At 38.8% G+C, this 21,258-nt stretch overlaps 2 protein-coding genes across 8 annotated transcripts in view; one reads left to right on the top strand and one right to left on the bottom strand.

The window, feature by feature from the left end:
* LOC136027568 (microtubule-associated protein futsch-like) overlaps nt 1-21,258 on the bottom strand; it is a 682,876-nt gene that overhangs the window by 132,866 nt on the left and 528,752 nt on the right. The gene's annotated exons all lie outside the window — the stretch shown is intronic.
* Nucleotides 11,530-18,783, top strand: LOC136026795 (probable RNA-binding protein 46; the record flags this gene model as incomplete). The annotated part of the gene is made up of 2 exons (XM_065703495.1): nt 11,530-11,558; nt 18,114-18,783. Coding segments are annotated over 2 exons (699 nt in total), but the record flags the coding sequence as incomplete, so codon positions are not given.

A 21,258-nucleotide genomic window follows, 5' to 3' on the forward strand; every position in this document is an offset into this window, starting at 1 on the left:
AATACCTAGAATTGATCATTTAGTACTTGATTGAGCACTGGAGGTCACTATGCTGATCAGACAGAATTAATGAAACCCTATAAATTCGTTTAGAAAAAAGCCAACTCAGAAAAACAATTTTGCCCAGAAACTGTCGATTTACTGTCGACGAGTGTTGAGAAAAACATCCATTATTCTGGGTAACCTACCTTCACTAGCATTTTTTAATAGAGTTTTCTTTAACAAGAAAAAAACAAAACGAAATTTCTTTTAGATGCCCCAAGTCGTTTCACTCTGTTCAGGATGCTCATTCAGATTCAAAGACTCAGACGATAACTTCAAGTTTGCTGTTACCTGTTGCCTCTAGTTCTCACACAGATTTGACTGCAGAGACACTGCCTACCGAATCAGCTACCAGAAGGATCGAGAGATGATACAAGAACCAAAATGCAGCAGACGGAGACGACACACCCAAGTAACAGTACATCTTCCTTGCTTGACACCGGCATCACGTCCTCCTCTGACTTCGGTTTCGCAGTGGTATTAAAAGAAACAAACCAACTAACATCTGGAAACATTGCGTTTATTCTCAACGAAAGTTAGAAGCCAAAGAACCAAGCCGAAGTTTAGACTTCAATACAAAGACAAAACAGGGGGTGAAGCTACTCGTCGACTTAACATTGAGCTTCTTGCCCGGTTTCCTTGGCTCGCGATGAGCCATAAGAACACGAGGGACTTTGCTGTAGTGTTTGTGTTATAATGAGAATCTCCAGTAGTGACGGAGGGTGGTCAGCTGTGTCCGGGGGTGGGGGTGGTGGGCCAAAAAATGGGTCGACTTGTCTTAAAACCACTAAAGGGCTACTCGAATCTGACTGGAAAAGATGGTGCACTTACACGCCATGCCAAGTCACAGTATTATATAAATTACCAGTGTAGAGATGCAGCTCTTTTACCTTCATTCAAGCAATACCATCAAGATTTCAGGGATGCCTTGCACTCTGAAAAATGAAACAAATACACCAAAACCGCAAACTATTTACAAGCATTGCGGAAGCAACTAAACTTTGCGAGGCATAGATTATGCCCCTTCGTGGCCACCAGGAGGATGGTAGTAAGCCCAATAATTAGGGCCGTAATGTAGTCGCAACAGAAAATGATGGTAATTTCCGTCACCTACTTCGTTATCGTTTTCAGGGAGGCGATTCGCTGTTTCAAAGGCTTGTAGATTCTGCACCTGGAAACAAAAAATACACTAGTAAGCCGATCCAAAATGAGCTAATCGGGAAGATTGGATAACTTATAAAGTCCGTAAGAAAAGTCAGTAAGTTATAAAGAGGCAGTAAGAAAAATGAACACAGCAAGAGTTTGGTGTCTCTTTGCTGACAAATCCACCGATAGACAGACAAGGGAACTTATGGTAGTAGCGTGTCGTAATTCTTACAAATTGGAAAAGGGTTACGGAATCCGAGAAGATCCTGTTGCCGTATTCGACGCCTTTCAAACCTTATTGGGACTCGCTGAAGATGAAAAGGCCAACACCAGCTGAAATTTTGAAGAAAGGCTAGACGGCAAAAGCCTCGGTAGGCTACTTTTAAGTGAGGTCACCAAATCCAACTTAGACATGACAAAGTCCGTCGACCAAGGCTATGAAAAAGCCACCAGCATCTCAAGCTTGGTAAATGGGGCTCCTGGCGAAATAAAGCGCAGTTACCTAATTGCAGATTATTTTCGTTATGTAGGTCATACCACTAACCTATCGTGCTCGAAGTTTCTGTCCCGATTCTATGGAATGCGCAAGCTGTCGTACAAAAAACAATCACTCATTTCAGCTTGAGTGCCAAACGAGCAAGGCTTCTGAAGAAACATCTAATGTCAGACAAAGTAAGATCAGACATTTCTAATGTAAGACAAAGTAATGTCCGAAGCAGTAAGAAAAGTGAACAAAGCAAGAGTTTGGTGTCTCTTTCCTGTCGAATCCACCGATAGACAGACAAGGGAACTTATGGTAATAGCGCGTCGTAATGCATACAAATTGGAAAAGGGTTACGGAATCCGAGAAGATCCTGTTGCCGTATTCGACGCCTTTCAAACCTTATTGGGGCTCACTGAAGATGAAAAGGCCAACACTAGCTGAAATTTTGAAGAAAAGCTAGACGGCAAAAGCCTCGGTAGGTTACTTTTAATTGAAGTCACCAAATCCAACTTAGACATGACAAAGTGCGTCGACCAAGGCTATGAAAAAGCCACTAGCATCTCAAGCTTCGTAAATGGGGCTCCTGGCGAAATAAAGCGCAGTTTTTCCGTCCCTGGGCAGCAGAGGAGATCCGGCAGCGCACCTCAAAGCGGTGGAAGCGTGTAAACACCACTGAGCTTCACGCCGAGCGATTTGGTGGCCAACGCGCCCTGGGTGCCCCGCAAGACTGGGGACCTTGCGGTCAACTCTATTCCAAAGAAACATCGATGGATCTGAGACCTAGAAGAAAAGTTGTGACGGCTACAGCGTCCCCAGCAAGCGACGCGGCCCCCGTATTGGCGTGGGTGTCGAGAAGTAAAGTAGCCAACCATACTACGGCGTTCCCGGCAGGCGACGCGACTTTGAATATGGCGGTGAAGTGGAAAAATCCTTTCAACGCCATAAATCTAGAAAACCTACTAAAGTCATTAAACAGGCAAAATCCAGAACAAATGTTGGATGCCGGAATGTAAGATCCGTTAAACAAGAAGCCACACAAGCTTTTCTTGTCCATGAGATGGAGAAGTACAACATAGACATACTTTGCATATCCGAGACCAGAATCTCCTGTTCTGGCTCTATAGTTATAACGGCTCCTGAAACACTACATCAGTTCCAATTTTTCTATTCCGTAATAGAAGATAATTCCGGACTCCACGGAGTTGGTTTCATCATGAACCAAAGAACCAGAAACTCTCTCCTAGAACGGGAATCAGTCTCCTGTAGACTTGCTAGAATCAGACTCGTAGGAAAACCGGCAAATGTGTCGATAATTTCTACCTATGCCCCCACCCGTGACGCTACTGAAATGACCAAGGATGATTTCTACGGTTAACTGCAGCAGTTGTCTTCTTCTATAGCCGCAGGTGATTACTTGATTGTTGCTGGACACTTCAACGCAAGAGTTGGTCCGTCTGACCAGACCACAAGACAAATCCTGGGAAAATTTGGACAGGGTCACAGATGTGAGAATGGGCAGAGGTTGGTAAACTACGCCTTGATGAATCAACTTGTTATCACCAATACCATATTTTAGCACAAACCTAGCCACCTCTTAACTTTGTATTCAAATGACGGTGTCACTAAGGCCCAAATTGACTTCATTCTCGTACGCCAGCGCTGGAGAAGCTCCGTGCAGGACTCTAGCTCTTATAACGGCGCGGACACAGGCTCGCAGTCTGGGTCTGACCACAGGCTCGTCGCAGCAAAAATTGTGCTACGTCTTGCAACTCTAAGAAAAAACAAGCCCGAAGTCGGCTTCGATATCGGTAAACTTCAAGACAAAGAAGTGTGGCAGGCCCTCGACTTGGAACTAACTAACCGGTTTGATGACCTCAGCTCTGATGAAAACCTAACCCCTCATAAGAGATGGGAGACTTTTAAAACCAGGATGACAGAGACTACCGATGAGATCCTAGGCCTAGCGAAAATCAAACGACAACACTGGATAACCGCTAGGACCCTGTCAATAGTCAGTGAGCGAAGACAAAAGAGGGGGGGCCCTAAAGAAGAAACAAAGGAGTTACGCATACAGGTAAAACGCTCTGTTCGGCTGGACATTCGCCAATTGTGGGAAGATACTGCCAAGTCATTAGAGAAAGCAGCACGCTTACATGACACCCGCAAGCTTTACCAGATGATGAAGGAATCTGTTGGTAAGAAAGCTGCTGTCTCAGAAATAATCAAAAACAGATCAGGAAAAATCATTAGTTGTCAGAAGGAACGTTCAGCAAGATGGAAGGATCACTTTCAGTTCCTCCTAAACCCATCCCCTTCATCCGCTCATGATGCCTTCCCACTTTCCGTCTCTAAAGAGCCTTACGATATCGAGATGGATACACCGACCAGAGCCAAAATACTAAAGCGATCAAGACCCTAAAAAACCACAAAGCCCCAGGTGAAGACGGCCTCCGCCCGGAACTATACAAACAATGCCCTGAGGTCACTGCTGAACAACTCTATGGCATTCTCGAAGAAGTGTGGAGGACCAACCCTTTCCCAAAAGATTGGAAGACATCAGTCATCCTCCCTTTCCATAAGAAAGGAGACAAAACGGAATGCAAAAATTACCGCGGAATAAGTTCCATAGACATTGCAGTCAAAATATTCGGGATCATACTCTTGAACCGTTTCAAAGGGGCAAGGGAGGAAAGAACTTGAGGAAATCAAGCCGGCTTTCCACCACGTAGAGGCTGTACTGATAATATCTTCGCCTTTCGCCTCATTATCCAGCAGTTTGAAAGGTCTCTGGTTGAGTTTTGAATAAAACAAGGGCGTGTCCTCTCTCCGACTCTGTTTAACTATTGCATCGATTGGGTGCTTGAAAATGCTCTATTGTCTCATCCGAGAGTGCAGATTGGACAGAATCTCTCACTGACTGACCTCTATTATGCAGATGATGTCGGCCTCCTGTCAGACCCTATAGAAGTTCAAAACATGCTTGATAGTGTTTTGGTCTGGGCAGACCTGATTGGCTTGAAAGTCAGCACAGAGAAAACAAAATTCATGGCTATTAACCACGACACAGGACAATTTCCACTAACTGTCAACCAAGTTCACCAGGAAAAAGTCAATCGTTTCACATATCTAGGCTCCCAGCTTTGTACTGACGGATCTTCCGACGCTGATATACAACAGAGAATACAGAAAGCGCAGACAGTCTTTGCCTCCCTTCGGAAACCGTTATGGAATCGCCGCAAAATCAGTGTCCGAACGAAAATTCGAATTTACATGGCACTAGTCCGTACCGTTCTCCTTTACGGGTGTGAAACATGGTCGGCACTACAGCAACTACAGCAAGAGAATACACTTAAGGTGTTTGACCATACTTGTCTGTGAAGAATTCTCAGAGCACAGCTACATGACCGTATCTCCAAGGCAAATATAAGTCGAATGTGCAATATGCAGAGAGATGTTGTGCTCACTATTAAAGAACGCCGTTTGAAATGGTTGGGCCATGTATTACGGAACCCACCAAAGTATCTGCCATGCCAAATACTTCTAGTGAGCCTATTAGCTGCTGGAAGAAACACCAAGGAGGACAGAGGAAGAACTGGTGGAACCTGGCCAAGTCTAGACCTTGAACCAATCGGGGGTTTCAGAAAATTCGGTCACAGATGGTCAACACAGTGGCTCGCTTTTGTAGAGCAGCTGGAACACAATCAAACAACATGGTCCAAGAAGGTCTCTAAGATCATCGATGCCGGGCGAGGTGGAAACGCCTGATTCCCGCCATAAGTACACAAGTAAGTTCATTTCTTGGAAAAATCAAGATCCCATTTTGCTCATGCGGCTAAGCTTTCATTACTAATTCCAACAATTGTCAATAGCAAGAATTGGGACGATCTGAAGGAAGGGTACAAGAAGTACAAGAAACTTCTAAGTGGCACATTTATTGATTCGAAAATGGAATTTCAGATCTGGAAGAGCCACTGGTCCAAAGTACCAACGGAGAAGCCGAAGACGGCCATTTTGGCTCTCATTAGCTGTTAGGAGCAGATTCTCCCGAACATCTTTGCATTGCTTACAATCCTTGCGACGATTTCAATTTCAACATGCAAGGCAGAACCGGCTCAATAGTAAACGAAACTTTAAAAAACGGAATTTTGATGCTAAAAGATACATCAAAAGAACCGCTTTTTCATGTTAATTTTAAATATATAACTTTCATCAAATTTAGTCTTTGTCATCAAAAGTTACGATCCTGAGAAAATTTACATTGTTTTGGAAAATAGGGAGAAACACCCCCTAAAAGTCATAGAATCTTATCGAAAATCCCACCATCAAATTCAGCGTATCAGAGAATCCTATAGCGATAATTTTAAGCTCCTATCTACAAAAATGTGGAATTTCGTCTTTTTTGCCAGAAGACAGATCACGGATGCGTGTTTATTTGTTTGTTTGTTTTTTTTCCGGGGTGATCGTATCGACCAAGTGGTCCTAGAATGTCGCAAGAGGGCTCATTCTAACGGAAATAAAAAGTCCTAGTGCCCTTTTTAAGTGACCAAAAAATTGGAGGTCATCTAGGCCCCCTCCCACGCTCATTTTTTCCCAAAGTCAACGGATCAAAATTTTGAGATAACCATTTTGTTCAGCATAGTCGAAAAACATAATAACTATGTCTTTGGGGAAGACTTACTCCCCCACAGTCCCTGGGGAAGGGGCTGCAAGCTGAAAACTTTGACCAGTGTTTACATACAGTAGTGGTTATTGGGAAGTGTACAGACGTTTTCAGGGGGATTTTTTTGGTGTGGGGTTGAGGGGAGGGGGCTATGTGAGAGGATCTTTCCTTGGAAGAATACGTCATTGGGGAAGAGAAATTCAATGAAAAGGGCGCGGGATTTTCAAGCATTACTATAAAAAAACAATGAAAAAATAAAAATGAAATTGTTTTTTCAATTGAAAGTAAGGAGTAGCATTAAAACTTAAAACGAACAGAGATTATTACGAATATGAGGGTTCTAAAAATACTTCAGCATAAAGAGCAAGGTATTTAGGAGGTGATAAATACCTCGCTCTTTATGCTAAAGTATTTTTAGTAATTTCAACTATTTATTCTACGGTCTTTCGAATCAGGGGCCATTCTTAAAGAATTAGGACAAAACTTAAGATTTAGTATAAATATCGAGGTATTAACGAGGGAAAAACCCCCTCATATACATAATAAAAATATAAGAATATAAAAGTTTGTTACGTAAGTTAATTCTTAAGTTACGTATATTTTCTATTAATAAAAACGTTCGTTAAAAATTAAAAGTTCTAGTTGCCTTTTTAAGTAACCGAAAAATTGGAGGGCAGCTAGGCCTCCTTCCCCACCCCTTATTTCTCAAAATCGTCTGATCAAAACTAAGAGAAAGCCATTTAGCCAAAAAAAGAATTAATATGCAAATTTCATTTTAATAGTTTATGTGTGGAGAGCCAAAATCAAATATGTATTAATTCAAAAACGTTCAGAAATTAAATTAAAAAAACTAGTTTTTTCAACTGAAAGTAAGGAGCGACATTAAAACTTAAAACGAACAGAAATTACTCCGTATATGAAATGGGTTGTCCCCTCCGCAATCCATCGCTCTTTACGCTAAAGTTTGACTGTTTGCCACAATTCTACTTTTCAAAACAATTAAAAATTTTAGCGTAAAGAGTGAGCATATATTTCTTTTCATGTTTATCCCAAAATGACCAAAAAATTCAAGGAAAACTCAGATATCAAACATATTATTTTATTGGTGACGAATGTATGCAATTTAAAAACAGCCTATAGCCTATACAGCCAGTCTTATTTTATAGATTAAAACTTGATTTTACACGCTTTTTTCCAAGTTAATCAAACAGTTCGTGGTAACGAACTGTGGTAAGGAGAAACCCGGCTCAATAGTAACCAAAACTCTAAAAAATGGATTTTTTTTACTAATTTTGATACCAATAGCTACATCAAAAGAACCGCATTTTAATGCTGATTGTAAATATATAAGTTTCATCAGGTTTAGTCTTACCCCTCAAAAGTTGCGAGCCTGAAAAAATTTGCCTTATTTTAGAAAATAGGGGGAAATAACCCATAAGTCATAGAATCACACCATCACACCACTTAAAGAAAATCACACCAACAGATTCTGCGTATCAGAGAACTCTATTATAGAAGTTTCAAGGTCCTATCTACAAAAATATGGAATTTTGTATTTTTTGCCAGAAGGCAGATTACGGATGCGTCTTTATTTGGTTTTTTTCCTCAGGGGTGATCTTATCGACCCAGTGCTCCTAGAATCTTGCGAGAGGGATCACTTTAACGGACATGAAAATTTCTAGTTCCCTTTTTAAGAGATCAAAAAATTGGAGGGGGGCACATAGGCCCCCTCCCACGCTAACTATTTTCTCAAAGTCACCGGATCAAAATTCTGATCTATACATTTTATTCAGCGTAGTCGAAAAACCTTGTAATTATGTCTTTGGAGACGACTTACTCCCCCGCAGTCCCCGTGGGAGGGGCTACAAGATACAAGCTTTGACCAGTGCTTACATATAGTAATGGTTATTTGGAAGTGTACAGACGTTTTCAGAGGGATTTTTTGGTTGAAGGGGGGGGGGGGGTTGAGAAGAGGGGGATATGTTGGGGAAACTTTGCCTGGAGGAATTTATCATGGGGGAAGAAAATTTCCATGAAGGGAGTGCAGGATTTTCTAGCATTGTTAAAAAAAACAATGAAACAATAAATATGAAGAAGTTTTTTCAACTAAAAGTAAGGAGCAGAATTAAAGCTTAAAACGAACAGAAATTATTACGCATATGATAGAAATTGGGACAAAATTTAAGCTATTACCCCCTGGCCATAGAGCCTTATGGAAGAGTCTATGTTGAAGTGTTTTTGTTGTAAATTTATTGGTTGAATAAATTGATCGATTGATTGATTGAATGAAAGACTGTTAAAATGAGAAATACTGATTAAAAATTTGTTTCATTACTTACATAACTAAAACTGCAATTTTTTTGCAATGTTATTTCAATGAAAAGGATATATTTGTTTCCTATTTTTCTTCATTATAGTGTCAGCATCAGCTTCAACGTTAGTTACTTTTAATCGCAGTGAGTGTGATATATACAATTTATTTCTGTAGTTAATTTCAATGTAAACCTTAGCCAAAAATCTGGTCTCAGATATATTTGAGATGGTAAGGAATTTCGATAAGTGTTTACGATTGAAATTATTTTTCAGTGACGTATCTTTTGATAAACCAATGAATTCTTCACTGGTTTTTGATGACATATCAGTTGGTGAGTCGTCTTGATATGGGTTACAGATTCAACCCAATGAATCAAACTTTTTCATTTCTTCCTCAAAATAGTAGTCAAAATTATTTTTTTAAAGCGATAAATGACTGAAATTTACGACATTTCGTTCATCTTAGGTCACAGTTGATTTTCAATATTAAAGGTTTTAATTGTTTCAAAACAATCGTACTTGTCATAATCAATGCAGCTTTTTTATGAATGTTCAAATTTTATCATGAACTGCAAAATTGTGTGATCCGTTTGAATTTTGCAAGTACAAATCAAGTTCGTTTAATTTGGAAAAATATCCACCAAATAAGTGAGCTTGAGAATGAATTTGTTGTCCAGTAGTTATGGGCTTGTTAGAACAAGCCCTTGTTTTTGGCTTGTAGAACAAGATACCTTCTTGCATATCGTTCTAGCATATATAACGCAAAAAAAAGGAGTTGAGATAGACCTTGTGAGGTCTGTCATCTAGTTGTATTGTATAATATTCATTACCTCTTTTCTCTAAGACAGCAAGAAAATGAGTCCTAAGGTTGGAAATTTTTGTTAGCTGGGTCGGAACCCTGTCAGGTTTGGAAATCACTGGTCTAAGGTCATCACAATAATTATTAGCAGACTCTTTAAAATTAAGAACGTGGGTTAAAAATGAATATTCATGATGTGATCGAGCGAGAATGGTTTTTTGGAAAAATTTATCAATTAGTTTTAAAATTTTTGTCATTGCTCATACAGAAATTCCATTATTGCTGAAGAGTTGAACTTTTCTGTAATGTAACACAAACTTACGTAGCGTAAAGTTTTAAGTAAAGCTCGAGTCCAGATAGTTACAAATTACGTTAACTGCCTACGACACGGCCTAGGTTGGGGACAAAATTCACTTCGTAGAATTGCATATCGTAGTACAAAGCTTTAAGTTGGCATGGAGTATTAGGTTCTACAGTGTAGTGTCTAAGAACCGCGTAGTGAACAGCGCAGAGTACATCGTAAAGAATAGTGTTGTGTGTGGATTTCACCTTAGGGAACCATTTGCTAACTTGGAATACGAATGCAAAAACTATAGGAAACAAGATTTTATAACACTATATCCCTCTCGGTATATACTGGGATACGTTTGAACTACTTACAAAAGAAATTTGTCCGTTTGATGGCTTTCTCTTCGCCAACTCTTTAGAAAGTATCTTTTTAGGGTTCAAATCACTTGGCAAGCTGTAGTGCAAGTAATTTTTTTTTAAGATGATGCAATAAGAGCAAAACGTTTAGTTCTTAAATGGCCTGGCAAAATAAAAGAGAATCTGAGTGAATAACTCATATATTGTTTAGCAAGAACCAGGGTTGGCACTCCTTGAGATTTTTCACAAGAGATTGAATTTTCAGCCCTGAGCTAGGGATCTTGGAAAAACTGTATATAATAGGCATTACTCTTTAAAAGGTATTTCAATAACACTTTGATTAATGTTATATAAATTGTTTATCAATTTTTATTAAGATTATTCTTTATTATTGCTTATTAATGTTAATATTATCATTATTACTGTCATTACTGAACTAGCCAAAGAACCTGTCAGACAAGAAGTATGAAAAGAAAAACACTTAAACTTGGGCCAATACTATTTTATGAGGACCGGTGAGCTCTCCCCCCCATCCAAAATGAAGAACATACCCCTAGAATTCCAACTGGATCTCTGAGCCGTGAGACAAAACAGGGGACAAAACTACAAACAAAAATCATCACCTTTTAATAAACATACTGACTGTATACATTCTTTAGTCGCTTACCTTTACGTAATATGGTCTCTTACCTTTAGGCCTTAGGCGTGAAAAAAACACAAACTCTCTTGCGAGCATCCAAAATCCAATTGACTCTGATCTGAACGTAAACTTTTGGAGAAATAGTTATCTATTCTATGGAATAACGTCACAGTTTCAGAATAACGTTTCAGATTAATGATTTGTTTGGGCCTTACGGATACTTACCGATTATACAAATTTTGACACCCTATTATTTTGCTTTGTTGGGGCGAGTATGTTGCAAAGGGCCTAATGTTATATCTAGAAAATAAAATTCACCCAGAGCCTCACTCTCAAATCAGACTGTCTTTGCAAGGGAGCACTTAGCCAGGATATTTACTAGGGCTAACACGCAAGCAGTGTCTATTTCATTATTTCCCCCAAAATTTCAGGATTTTACCCCCCCCCCCCCATTTTTACTGCAAGCTCAATGTAGTGTGTTTTTCTTACAAATGCCCCTCCCCCTGAAAATGTGAGCACATAGCATTGGCAAACTTTAAGCAAAACTTTAAACTCAACAGTGTGGGTTCGAGTTTAAAAAAGGAGTTGTGTGGGGGAGGATAGGAAGTAATCTGGAGGGGAGTTAAGATGGTACGCCAGTTTTGGTACGAGTTTGTTATGGCAGAAGTGTTGAAAGAATTTGAGTTGATTTTTGGCTCTTTTTTTCCTTTTTTTCTTTTTTCTCTGCTCTTATTATCAAACAGTTTGTGCTTACCGTTAACAAAGAGTGATACGGCTCATTTGTAATCGAAACTTTAAAAAAAAAACAGAATTTGATATCAATAAATATATAAAAAGGATCGACTTATTATTCTGATTCCAAATATTTAAGATTTATTAATTTTAGTGTTACTCATCAAAAGTTACGAGCCTGAAAAAATTTGCCTTATTACGCGAGTTGTGGTGTGAGTTTGTTGTGGTATTAGTGTTGAAAGAGTTTGGTTTGTTGTTTGGCTCTTTTTTTCCTTTTTTTTCTTTCTGTTTATTGTTTCCATTTATTTTATTTTCCTATATTTTTGCACTCCTCTAAGTTCATTTTATGTATGTAAAGATAGTTTAAAACAATTATTATTATAATAAATCTTAAAAAAATTGAAGGCAAAGACGACATTCACGAAACAAAGATGATTCTTGAAAGCAGCTTGATGAAAAATCTATTTGTGGGACAATTGGACAGCAAACATTATTTGACTTTCAGCAATTGAGCAATTGGTGGATGGATCCTGCAAAACAAAAAATAATTTTTCTGCATAGATTCATGACATACGTACTGAAACAGCCAAATTGCTCACACTGCCAGCAAACCAGTCAAGTGTAACCACAGCTTAGATACCAATACAGTTATGAAAACTCCAATCTTGCCCATGATAAGCTTTTCGTACAGAGCTCTGAACTTGGCGCCTCCTTCAAGCCCGTGTTTATTTTATTTTTTGCGTTTTTTTCTCAGGGGCGATCGTATCAACCCAGTAGTCCTAGAATAACATGAGAGGACTCATTCGCACGGAAATTAAAAGTTCTAGTACCTTTTTAAGTGAACAAGAAATTGGAGGTCAACTAGGCCCCCTCCCCGGCTCATTTTCTTCCAACGTTGCTGATCAAAATTTTGAGATAGCCATTTTGTACAACATAGTCAACAAATCTAATGACTGTGTCTTTGAGGATGAATTAATCCCCCAAAGTCCCTGGAGGAAGAGCGACAAGTTATGAGCTTTGCCCCATTGTTTACATACAGTATTTGTAATTGGAAAGTATATAGAATTTTTCAAGGGGATTTTTTCTGGTGGAGGAGGTTGGGGAGGGGCTTACACGTGAAGATCTTTCCATGGAGGATTTTTTCAAGGGGAAAAGAAAATTTTCAAAGACAGAGGGGGGGTACCGGATTTCCCAGCATTATTTCAAGAAAGATCAGAAATAAAATAAAAAAACAAATTTTTCAACTAAAAGTAAGGAGCAATATTAAAACTTAAAACAAACAGAAATTATTAAGCATATGAGGGATTCGCCCCCTCAATAATACCTCGCTCTTTGCGCTAAAGTTTTTTTTTTAGTACTATTTATTCTAATTAAACGGCCTTTGCAATTTAGGGGTCATTTTAAAGAATTGGAACAAAAATCGAATCTTAGTGTTAAGAGCGAGGTATTGACGAAGGCCTAAGCAAAAGGTCATGTGCCTTCAATACTTTTTATTCCTGGCCACTTCATATGCTTGATATGGGATTAGAAACATATAGAATACAAGTTTTCAAACATATTTCAAACACATTCCAAACATATTTAGAAAAAAATGTTTGATATTCGAAACTTCAGAGGGAGGCTCATCAATTGAACATGAATAGATCTAATAAAGGAAAAAAGATACGGCATTAGACTTTACAGTCCCTACCGGGGGTGCTGATCTCCGTTTCTTGGCCTTTCAGTCAGGAAGTGCAATGGGGGGTTGGGGGCCAACCATCCTGTAGCTATGTTTTCAAAATAATCAAAAGGTCCACTAAATATGCCTCCAAGAATGGCCTGACCCCCACAGCCCCTTGTGCAGGGGTTCTAAGTAATGCGAACTGCCAGTTATTTACGCATAGGTTTTGCAATAGAAAATGGGGAGGGTGGATGCTACTTTTAAATTTGGTGTTCAATTGGATTGAAACTTTCAGGGATCGTCGTCTGGGTCCAGAGGTTAAAAAGGCAAGCTAGTTAATCAGGTGGAGTACTAAATGATAGGGAAAAATTAGGTCTGTAATCTACTGACTTAACCACTTTCTGTGGAAGAAATGCCCTAAATGCAGTGCTATTCCGTTATAATTCCAAATATTTATAGTAACAAAATTATTTGCAACAATAGGAAACTCCAATAAATTTAGACTAGTTCTGGATTAATTTATCATACGGATTTTGTCAACAAGCCACTTATATAGAAGTTAAAAAAAAGAAAAATTCAAAATTCTTAAATTGTTAGCCCATTTCACCTTTTTTTCTGAAGGCTAAAAGTTTGAACTGCGACTGACACTCTAAGGTTGGATTTCGTAGCCTGTTCTGAGTCAGTTTTCATAGCTTGGATCGTGATGCATTCCCACCTTTGTCCGTTGATTTTGAATTAAAATCGAAGAGTTGAGGGCATCAAGCCACGGCTAATTGTAGAAAAAGCCTAGACAGGTAGTCTGATTGAGTGAGAGGCAAATCTGGCATTGACCCCCTTATTAAGATTGTATAAAAATGATGTCCGTTCATTTGTTGATAGATAAAGGGGTTATACACAATAAAAATTATGTAAAGCATCAGAAATACAATCACGCCAGTGTCGGGATATGCTGTACATAGCCTAATACTAAAAATGTCGCCCCGAATGTGGTACCCACCCACAGCTATGGTTCCTGTTAAAACTACCTTCGCGAGGAAATACACTGCCAGGATTTTTACTAAGGTAAGTAGTGTCGTTTTTTTTTCCTGAGATGTTAGGATTCTACTAGTTTGCCCATATTTTGCTGCAAGCTCAATATTGTCGCATTGTTTTTCTTTTTCAAAAAATTTCGCCCCTCCCCGCCGGGAGAAAATGTGGATCCATCAGGTTTAAAAAGGCAAAGGTTAATTTTTGTTTATCTACAGACAAATGGTACTTTTTTCAAAATACAACCACGCTGCAGTTATGAAAAATTGACATTTTTAATAGGGTATAGCATAAGATACTAGCCAGTTTCATCAACTCTAATACAATCATAAAATAATACAATACTAAAACAGTTTTTTTCGACTCAAAGTAAGTAGCAACGTTAAAACTGAAAACGAAAAGAAAATATTGAGTACATGAGGGGGGTTGCTGATAAAGAATCAGTACTAGGTTCAAAATTTATCGTAAAGGGTGAGGTTTTGAGGAGGCGGTTCCCCCTCATATAGGTAATAATTTCCTTTCGTTTTCAGTTTTAATGTTGTTCTTTACTTTGAGTTGAAAAGTCTTGTTTATTTATATTTAGTTTCTGACCCTTTTTTAAAAATAATGTCGGGAAATCTGGCTCCACCTCCACGAAAAAATCTTCTAGACAATTTAGTCCTAAGGAAAATTTACCTCTGAGAGTTACCCTTAACATGTCCGCACGTAAAATTGAGTCGGTAAAGAGAAAGTAAGACAAATAAAAATAATTTTGTTTAGGAATTCTTGCAAGGCTCCCCAGTTTAAAATTTCCCAAGAAACTTCTACTTCCTCTCCCCTAAAAAAACTTCCTTCCCCCATGGAAAACTCGTCACGTGGAAAATAACGCCTAGCGAAAAATTCACCCTTCCCCACTCGAAAAATGTCTGCACATTTGACAATAACAAACACTCTACGTACACAAAGGGTAAATTTTATAACTCAAAAACATAGTTAATGGACCTTTCAACTATGCTGAATAAAATGACTCTCTTGAAAATTTTGTTCGGCCGATTTTGGAAGGAAAGGGGGCGTGGAAGAGGCGCTAGCTGCCATGCAATCTTTCAAATCACTTAATAAGGGCATTGGAACTTTCTATTTCCGTTCAAATAAACCATCTCCCAATGTTCTAGGCCGGTGGTGTGATACGATAACCCCTGAATAAAAAACAACAATAAAAAACGAATGCATCCGTGATCTCTCTTCTGGAAAAAAATACAGATTTGCACATTTTTGCAGATAGGACCTTGAAACCTCTAAATTAGGTTTCTCTGATACGCTGTATCTGATGGTATGATTTCCTTTAAGATTCTTTGACTTTTTGGGTTTTTCCCTTTTTTCGTAAATAAGGCAAATTTTCTCAGGCTCGTAACTTTTGATGAGTAACACTAAAATTAATATATCTTAAATATTCGGAATCAGAATAATAAGTCGATCCTTTTGATATATTTATTGATATCAAAATTCTGTTGTTTTTTTTTCTTAGAGTTTCGATTACAAATGAGCCGTATCACTCACTAATATCGGTTACAATAAACTGTTTGATAACTAAAGCAGAGAAAAAAGAAAAAGAAAAAAAAAGGAAAAAAAGAGCCAAACAAAAAACCAAACTCTTTCAACACTAATACCATAACAAACTCACACCACAACTCACGTAATAAGGCAAATTTTCTCAGGATCGTAACTTTTGATGAGTAACACTAAAACTAAATTTTATAATTTATCTTATCAATTTGATAACTATTTTCATTTTTTAAGTGTTCTCTCTACTTTAATTTAGTAAATGTAAAATCACAAAATGAATAGCCTACAAGTGTTATTTTATTTGAAATTGTGTGCCCCCTAAAATTTTTCGCCCCGGTCAAGTGCCCCCTTAAAAATATCTCTGGTGAGGGGAAAGGTTAAAAATAAATTGCTAGTACAAGCAAAGTGTCTTTTTTTTGGAATCTCATAAACTTTCGCTATTCTTATTGACTTCTTGGTAAAGGATTAACGCAGGGTATCTCCTCCACCCTCCCTACCCCAGGCACCCTTTGAATTAGCAGTAAACATACACATAAAACATTGCTAAATTAACATGTCTGCTCATAGTTACTCCCATCAAACTTTAACCTAATCAAATTTCAACCCTATTGAATAGTCTAGAATACATATTTTCATTTGGCATTTCCACTACATCAAAATCAGACTATTGCTGTTCTCAAATAAAATTAGTTTCGAATTCATTGAAAAGGATTTGACTAGTTCGAATGTCTCCATTTCATAATTCTTAAAGAGTTAAAGAGGCTGCGTCCCAAAGTCGAACCTTAAAACGTACAGGAATTAGAAGAGGCAGTGGGGGGGCTGCCGCCCCCCAAACCCCCAGCTTTTAAAGACTCTTTTGTACAGGTTTTTTGTTTTTTTGCTAACCCCCCGCTCTTGGCTTCGGAAAGGCCCTCTTTTAATTTACAAAAAATTGAAATGAATGAATAATGGAATAACTTCGAAAAATGTTAAACACAAGAGGACAGGAGAACCATTGCGCCGAAACTAGTAATTAGTAACAATGAAGTCCCCCCACAAAAAAAACCTGTACAAAAGAGTCTTTAAAAGCTGGGGGTTTGGGGGGCGGCAGCCCCCCAACTGCCTCTTCTAATTCCTGTACGTTTTAAGGTTCGACTTTGGGACGCAGCCTCTTTAACTCTTTAAGAAAACGAAGTTTTTTTCATATTATTTCTGTACGTTTTTCTACAATCCATGGTGGATGTAATTTAATAATTCCTGTACTCCTCGTACAGGAATTAGGAGAGGAACCCCCCCCCCTCCCCCCCCGCTTTTAAATCATTGTATAAAATAGAAAAAAAAATAGATAGAATGACCGAAATGTTTCTTTTGCTCATAAGAAGCTAATATTCTGTTATCTCTCAAATGATAAGCTGTCCAGGTGTTATCAAAATTTGTTTGATGTTGTGAAAAAAAACCGCCCGTAAGGGACTTGAACCCTTAACCCGAGGATTAAAAGTCTCACGCTCTATCAACTGAGCTGTTAACTTCACGTGTGTAAATATAACTTCTCAATAAGTTTTAAAAATTTCAAATTAACATGGGCTCTTATGGAGAGAAATCCGTTAATTAAATAGCTAATGCGTGGTTTCTGGAAAACAGGGAAGGAGTTATCGGATCGAGCTGAAATTTCGCGGATAAGCTCCTGGGCCGTAGGGGACCTTAACTTGTGAATTTCAGCCCGATCGGACAACGTTAAAAGGGGGGGGGGGGTTGGAGGGTCGAAACTTTCGGGGGGTTAAGATTTTCCTACGAAACTTTCCAGGAAAATTACTCGGAGAATTCCGCATCGAATGAGTCTTCGTACACCCAGGTCCGATGTCGGATGTGACCTGTAGGCGTCTAGGAAAAAAAAGTAAATGAATTTTAAGTGGCTATGCGTGGTTTCTGGAAAACAGGGAAGGAAATTTCGCAGATAAGCTCCTGGGCCCTAGGGGACCTTAACTTGTGAATTTCAGCCCGATCGGACAACGTTAAAGGGGGGCTGGGGTTGACGGGTCGAAACTTTCGGCCAGATTTTCCCCATGAAGGAAAAGTTGGAGGGGGATGAAATTTTGCAGGTTTCTTAGTTGGAGCTCGGGCTACGAAATGCATCCCTCCCCATCCCTCTGCAACCACTGGAACCGAAGATCGCTTAACATTGTCGTGTGTCGCCTCTTTATAGAGGCACGAGTGTGCCTCCTTGACGGTCAAATTTCTCTATTTGACATTTAGAAGCAGTTAGAAGTGAACGGCGCCAATAAATATTAGCCAATCAGCGTTCAAGGTTGCATTTCCCTTGAGTCAAAGTCGGTGGATGCTTGAAATATCAGTTGGGGAATTCTCTCAGATAAGAAGGGTAGTTCAAATCGTGAATATAATGTTCGAATATCAGACCCCTGGTATATTGCAGCTAATTAGTGGAACGCGAACAGGGTATAAGCTGGTTCAAGAAAATGGTCAGCGCATATATGGCGGCCCGCCACCAAACTGGATGGGGCCCCCTCCTCCCAAATGGAGTGAAGTTTTTATTGGCAAGCTTCAAAGAGATATTTTCGAAGATACACTAGTTCCGATTTTTGAAAGAGTAGGATTTATTTATGAAATGAGGCTGATGATGGATTTCTCTGGAACAAATCGTGGCTTTTGTTTTGTAACTTATTCAACCCCGGAGGTGGCAGCCAGGGCTGTGAAGGAACTTGATAGATTTCCAATCCGTCCCAATTATCGTCTAGGAGTCACTGTTTCGATTGACAATTGCAGACTGTTCATTGGGGGCCTACCTAATGATAAAAATCGAGAAGAAATCTTTGATGAAATATCTCGAGTTACGGAAGGAGTTGTTGATGTCATTTGCTACCCTGGTATTGCTGACAAATCCAAATCGCGAGGCTTTGCATTTGTGGAATATGAGAGCCATAAAGCGGCAGCGATGGCACGTCGCAAATTGCTGCCACAAACAATTCTTTTGTTTGAGCAGAGAGTAGCAGTCGATTGGGCTGAGCCTATGGTCGGTGACGAAATCATGAAAAATGTAAGTTTAATTTTTGTTATGGACTTAATCACAGATTCTAATGATCCATTTTCTGTTTCATAGGAGCTTCGACCCTCTCCCAGTAGGGACAGGAAAAAAGTTAAAATCTTAGGCTATATGAGGGGATTTTTGTGTCTTAGAAAGTAGCCTAGACAAGTTCTAGTAGAGCTGGGATAGCCTAAGAAACTCAGGAATGACAGAGCCTTAATTAGGCTACTCCCCATTTTCAGGCTCCTATCTCTAGTTCTCCGTTGTTTCTAATGCTTAAGAGAAATTCCCTTGAAAGGGGGGGGGGGGAGGTAGTTAAATATACTTCAAAAGACATTACGGAATATAGCCTAGATTAGACACTGGACCATCCCCTGAAAGCTATTACAAATTATCAAATAATAAACATTTCGGTAAAATTCTAGTTAATTGACTTCTTGCTATCTCGGAAAGGGTTTGAGAATGAAACTCTCAGGGATGGGTCTACAGGCTAAAGTATGTCCCGGGAAGGTATTTTAAAGTACCCACCTCCACTCCTTCTTCCTCTAGAGGGCCCTGAAATATGCCTACATGACAGGTCTATACATATTGAAATTTTGACAAAACAACATTTTACCTTAATTTTCAGTTACTAGTTGTTTTTTTTTTCTGCCTTTAGTTCTGAAAATGCAATTCCTGTTATTTGAGTAGAATTTTGAGCCATATCAATGTTTTTTTTTTCAAGATTTAGGAAATGTATTTGCATATCTTTAAAACCTTATAAAATGGAATTGAGCAAAATTATGAAGCTGAAAACAATTTTGTTGTACTTCAATTAAGCAGAACATCTAATTTGCAAGGTTTCACTTTTATAACACACATATTTTTAAAGGTCATCAAAGGTCAGGGCCTTCTAGAGGGAGAAGGAGTGGAGGTAGTTGCTTCAAAATACCTTCCCGGGACATACTTTAGTCTGTTGAGTCATCCCTGAAAGTTTCATTTTCCTAGCCTAAACCCTTTCTGAGATAGGAAGAAGTCAATTAACTAGGATTTTACCAACATTTCTTTATTGTGGAGCCCACTGAAAAAAAGGTAAAATTCTAGTTTTGCTGTTTTTAACTATTTTGGAAAGGCTTAAGGTTGGGGAAAAATGAAACTCTCAGTAATAAATCCAGGGCCAAAAACATATTCCGGGAAGATATTCCCAAGCTCCAATGCTAACCCTCTTCTGACTTCCAAGTCTAAAGAAACTTGCCTAGTCTACTTGACAGGTCCTATCGAAATTTTGACAAAATGACCCTTTACCTTAATTGTCAGTTAGCAGTTTCTTTGGTCAGTGCCGGAACAATTTTTTTGGGTCATGAAACTATTGTTAATAGATGCATTTTGACTTTTTGAACATTTTTTCTCTCTTGCAAAACTACCAGAAACCCACTGTTATGGAGTTATTGTATATTTGCACATTAGGGGGGGAGGGAGGGTAAAGCATAGCATATATTAAATACAGCAATGGTTAGTTTGCGTATTTAATATATGCTATGCTTTATCCCCACCCCCCTAATGTGCAAATATATAGCCCATATTTGTTTCTAAACTATTAAAGATTCGCGATTTTCAAATATCCGATCAACGAAACGGAAATGATTGCAATTCTGTATGTATAAATACAAGAATATTTGGGCCGGAATAACTCCTTAACGGTGAGTTGCGGTAGTTTTGCAAGAGAGAAAAGATGTTCAAAAAGTCAAAATGCATCTATTAACAATAGTTTCATGACCCTAAACAATTGTTCAGGTAATATCAACATTGACCCTAGAATTTTACCAAAAAAAATTCAGTAGATTACCACGCCTGCCTTGCCCCTAGGACTTCTTCAACAGCCCTCATTTTAGCTTCAAGTGAGGTGGTATTAGGCTACTTTTTGTCTCCCCTGCACTTGTTGAGGTTGATAGTTTATTTCCTCGGCCTAATATAATAGGCCTAGTCTTCTTTGGAAAATGAGGCTGAATGAATAATTACATCTTTACCTTTTGGCTAAATTTGCCTATCATCCACAGCCGTTCAAAGGGAGGAGGGGTGACCAGGGAAAGCTTCCCTGGACGCTGTAGCTGGGGGTACAGCTTGAGAGTTGACCAGTGGTCAAATTTTTCACTTTGATTCGGCTTGTTTTGTTTATATTTGACTTGGGAGGGGGGATGCTGTGATTAATTTTTCCCCGGACGCCACCGACCCTCAGAATGGCTGTCCTACCATCCTCTCAAATTTGATCTAGTTTATTTGAAATTAAGGTAGGCTTTAAGCCTAGAACTGGGGTTGTTCAGAGGGAAACATGTTAAGAAAACAATTCTTACTTCATAATATGCAGTATAATAGTTGTTAAAATATTTTGACTGCCGTTCCACTATACATTATCCCAACCTAATGTGCAAATACTATATCCCAAATTATGTATTTCCCACCCATTTTGCTGTGTGTCATTCTTGGTTCAACCCGTGCACCCTAAAATTGAATCAACTCTGACGAAATCAAGAAACGGTAAAACATATAAATTGATTATTTTGGGCTATATAT

Source organism: Artemia franciscana, chromosome 5, assembly GCF_032884065.1.
Source record: "Artemia franciscana chromosome 5, ASM3288406v1, whole genome shotgun sequence".
Taxonomy (NCBI): Eukaryota; Metazoa; Arthropoda; class Branchiopoda; order Anostraca; family Artemiidae; genus Artemia; species Artemia franciscana.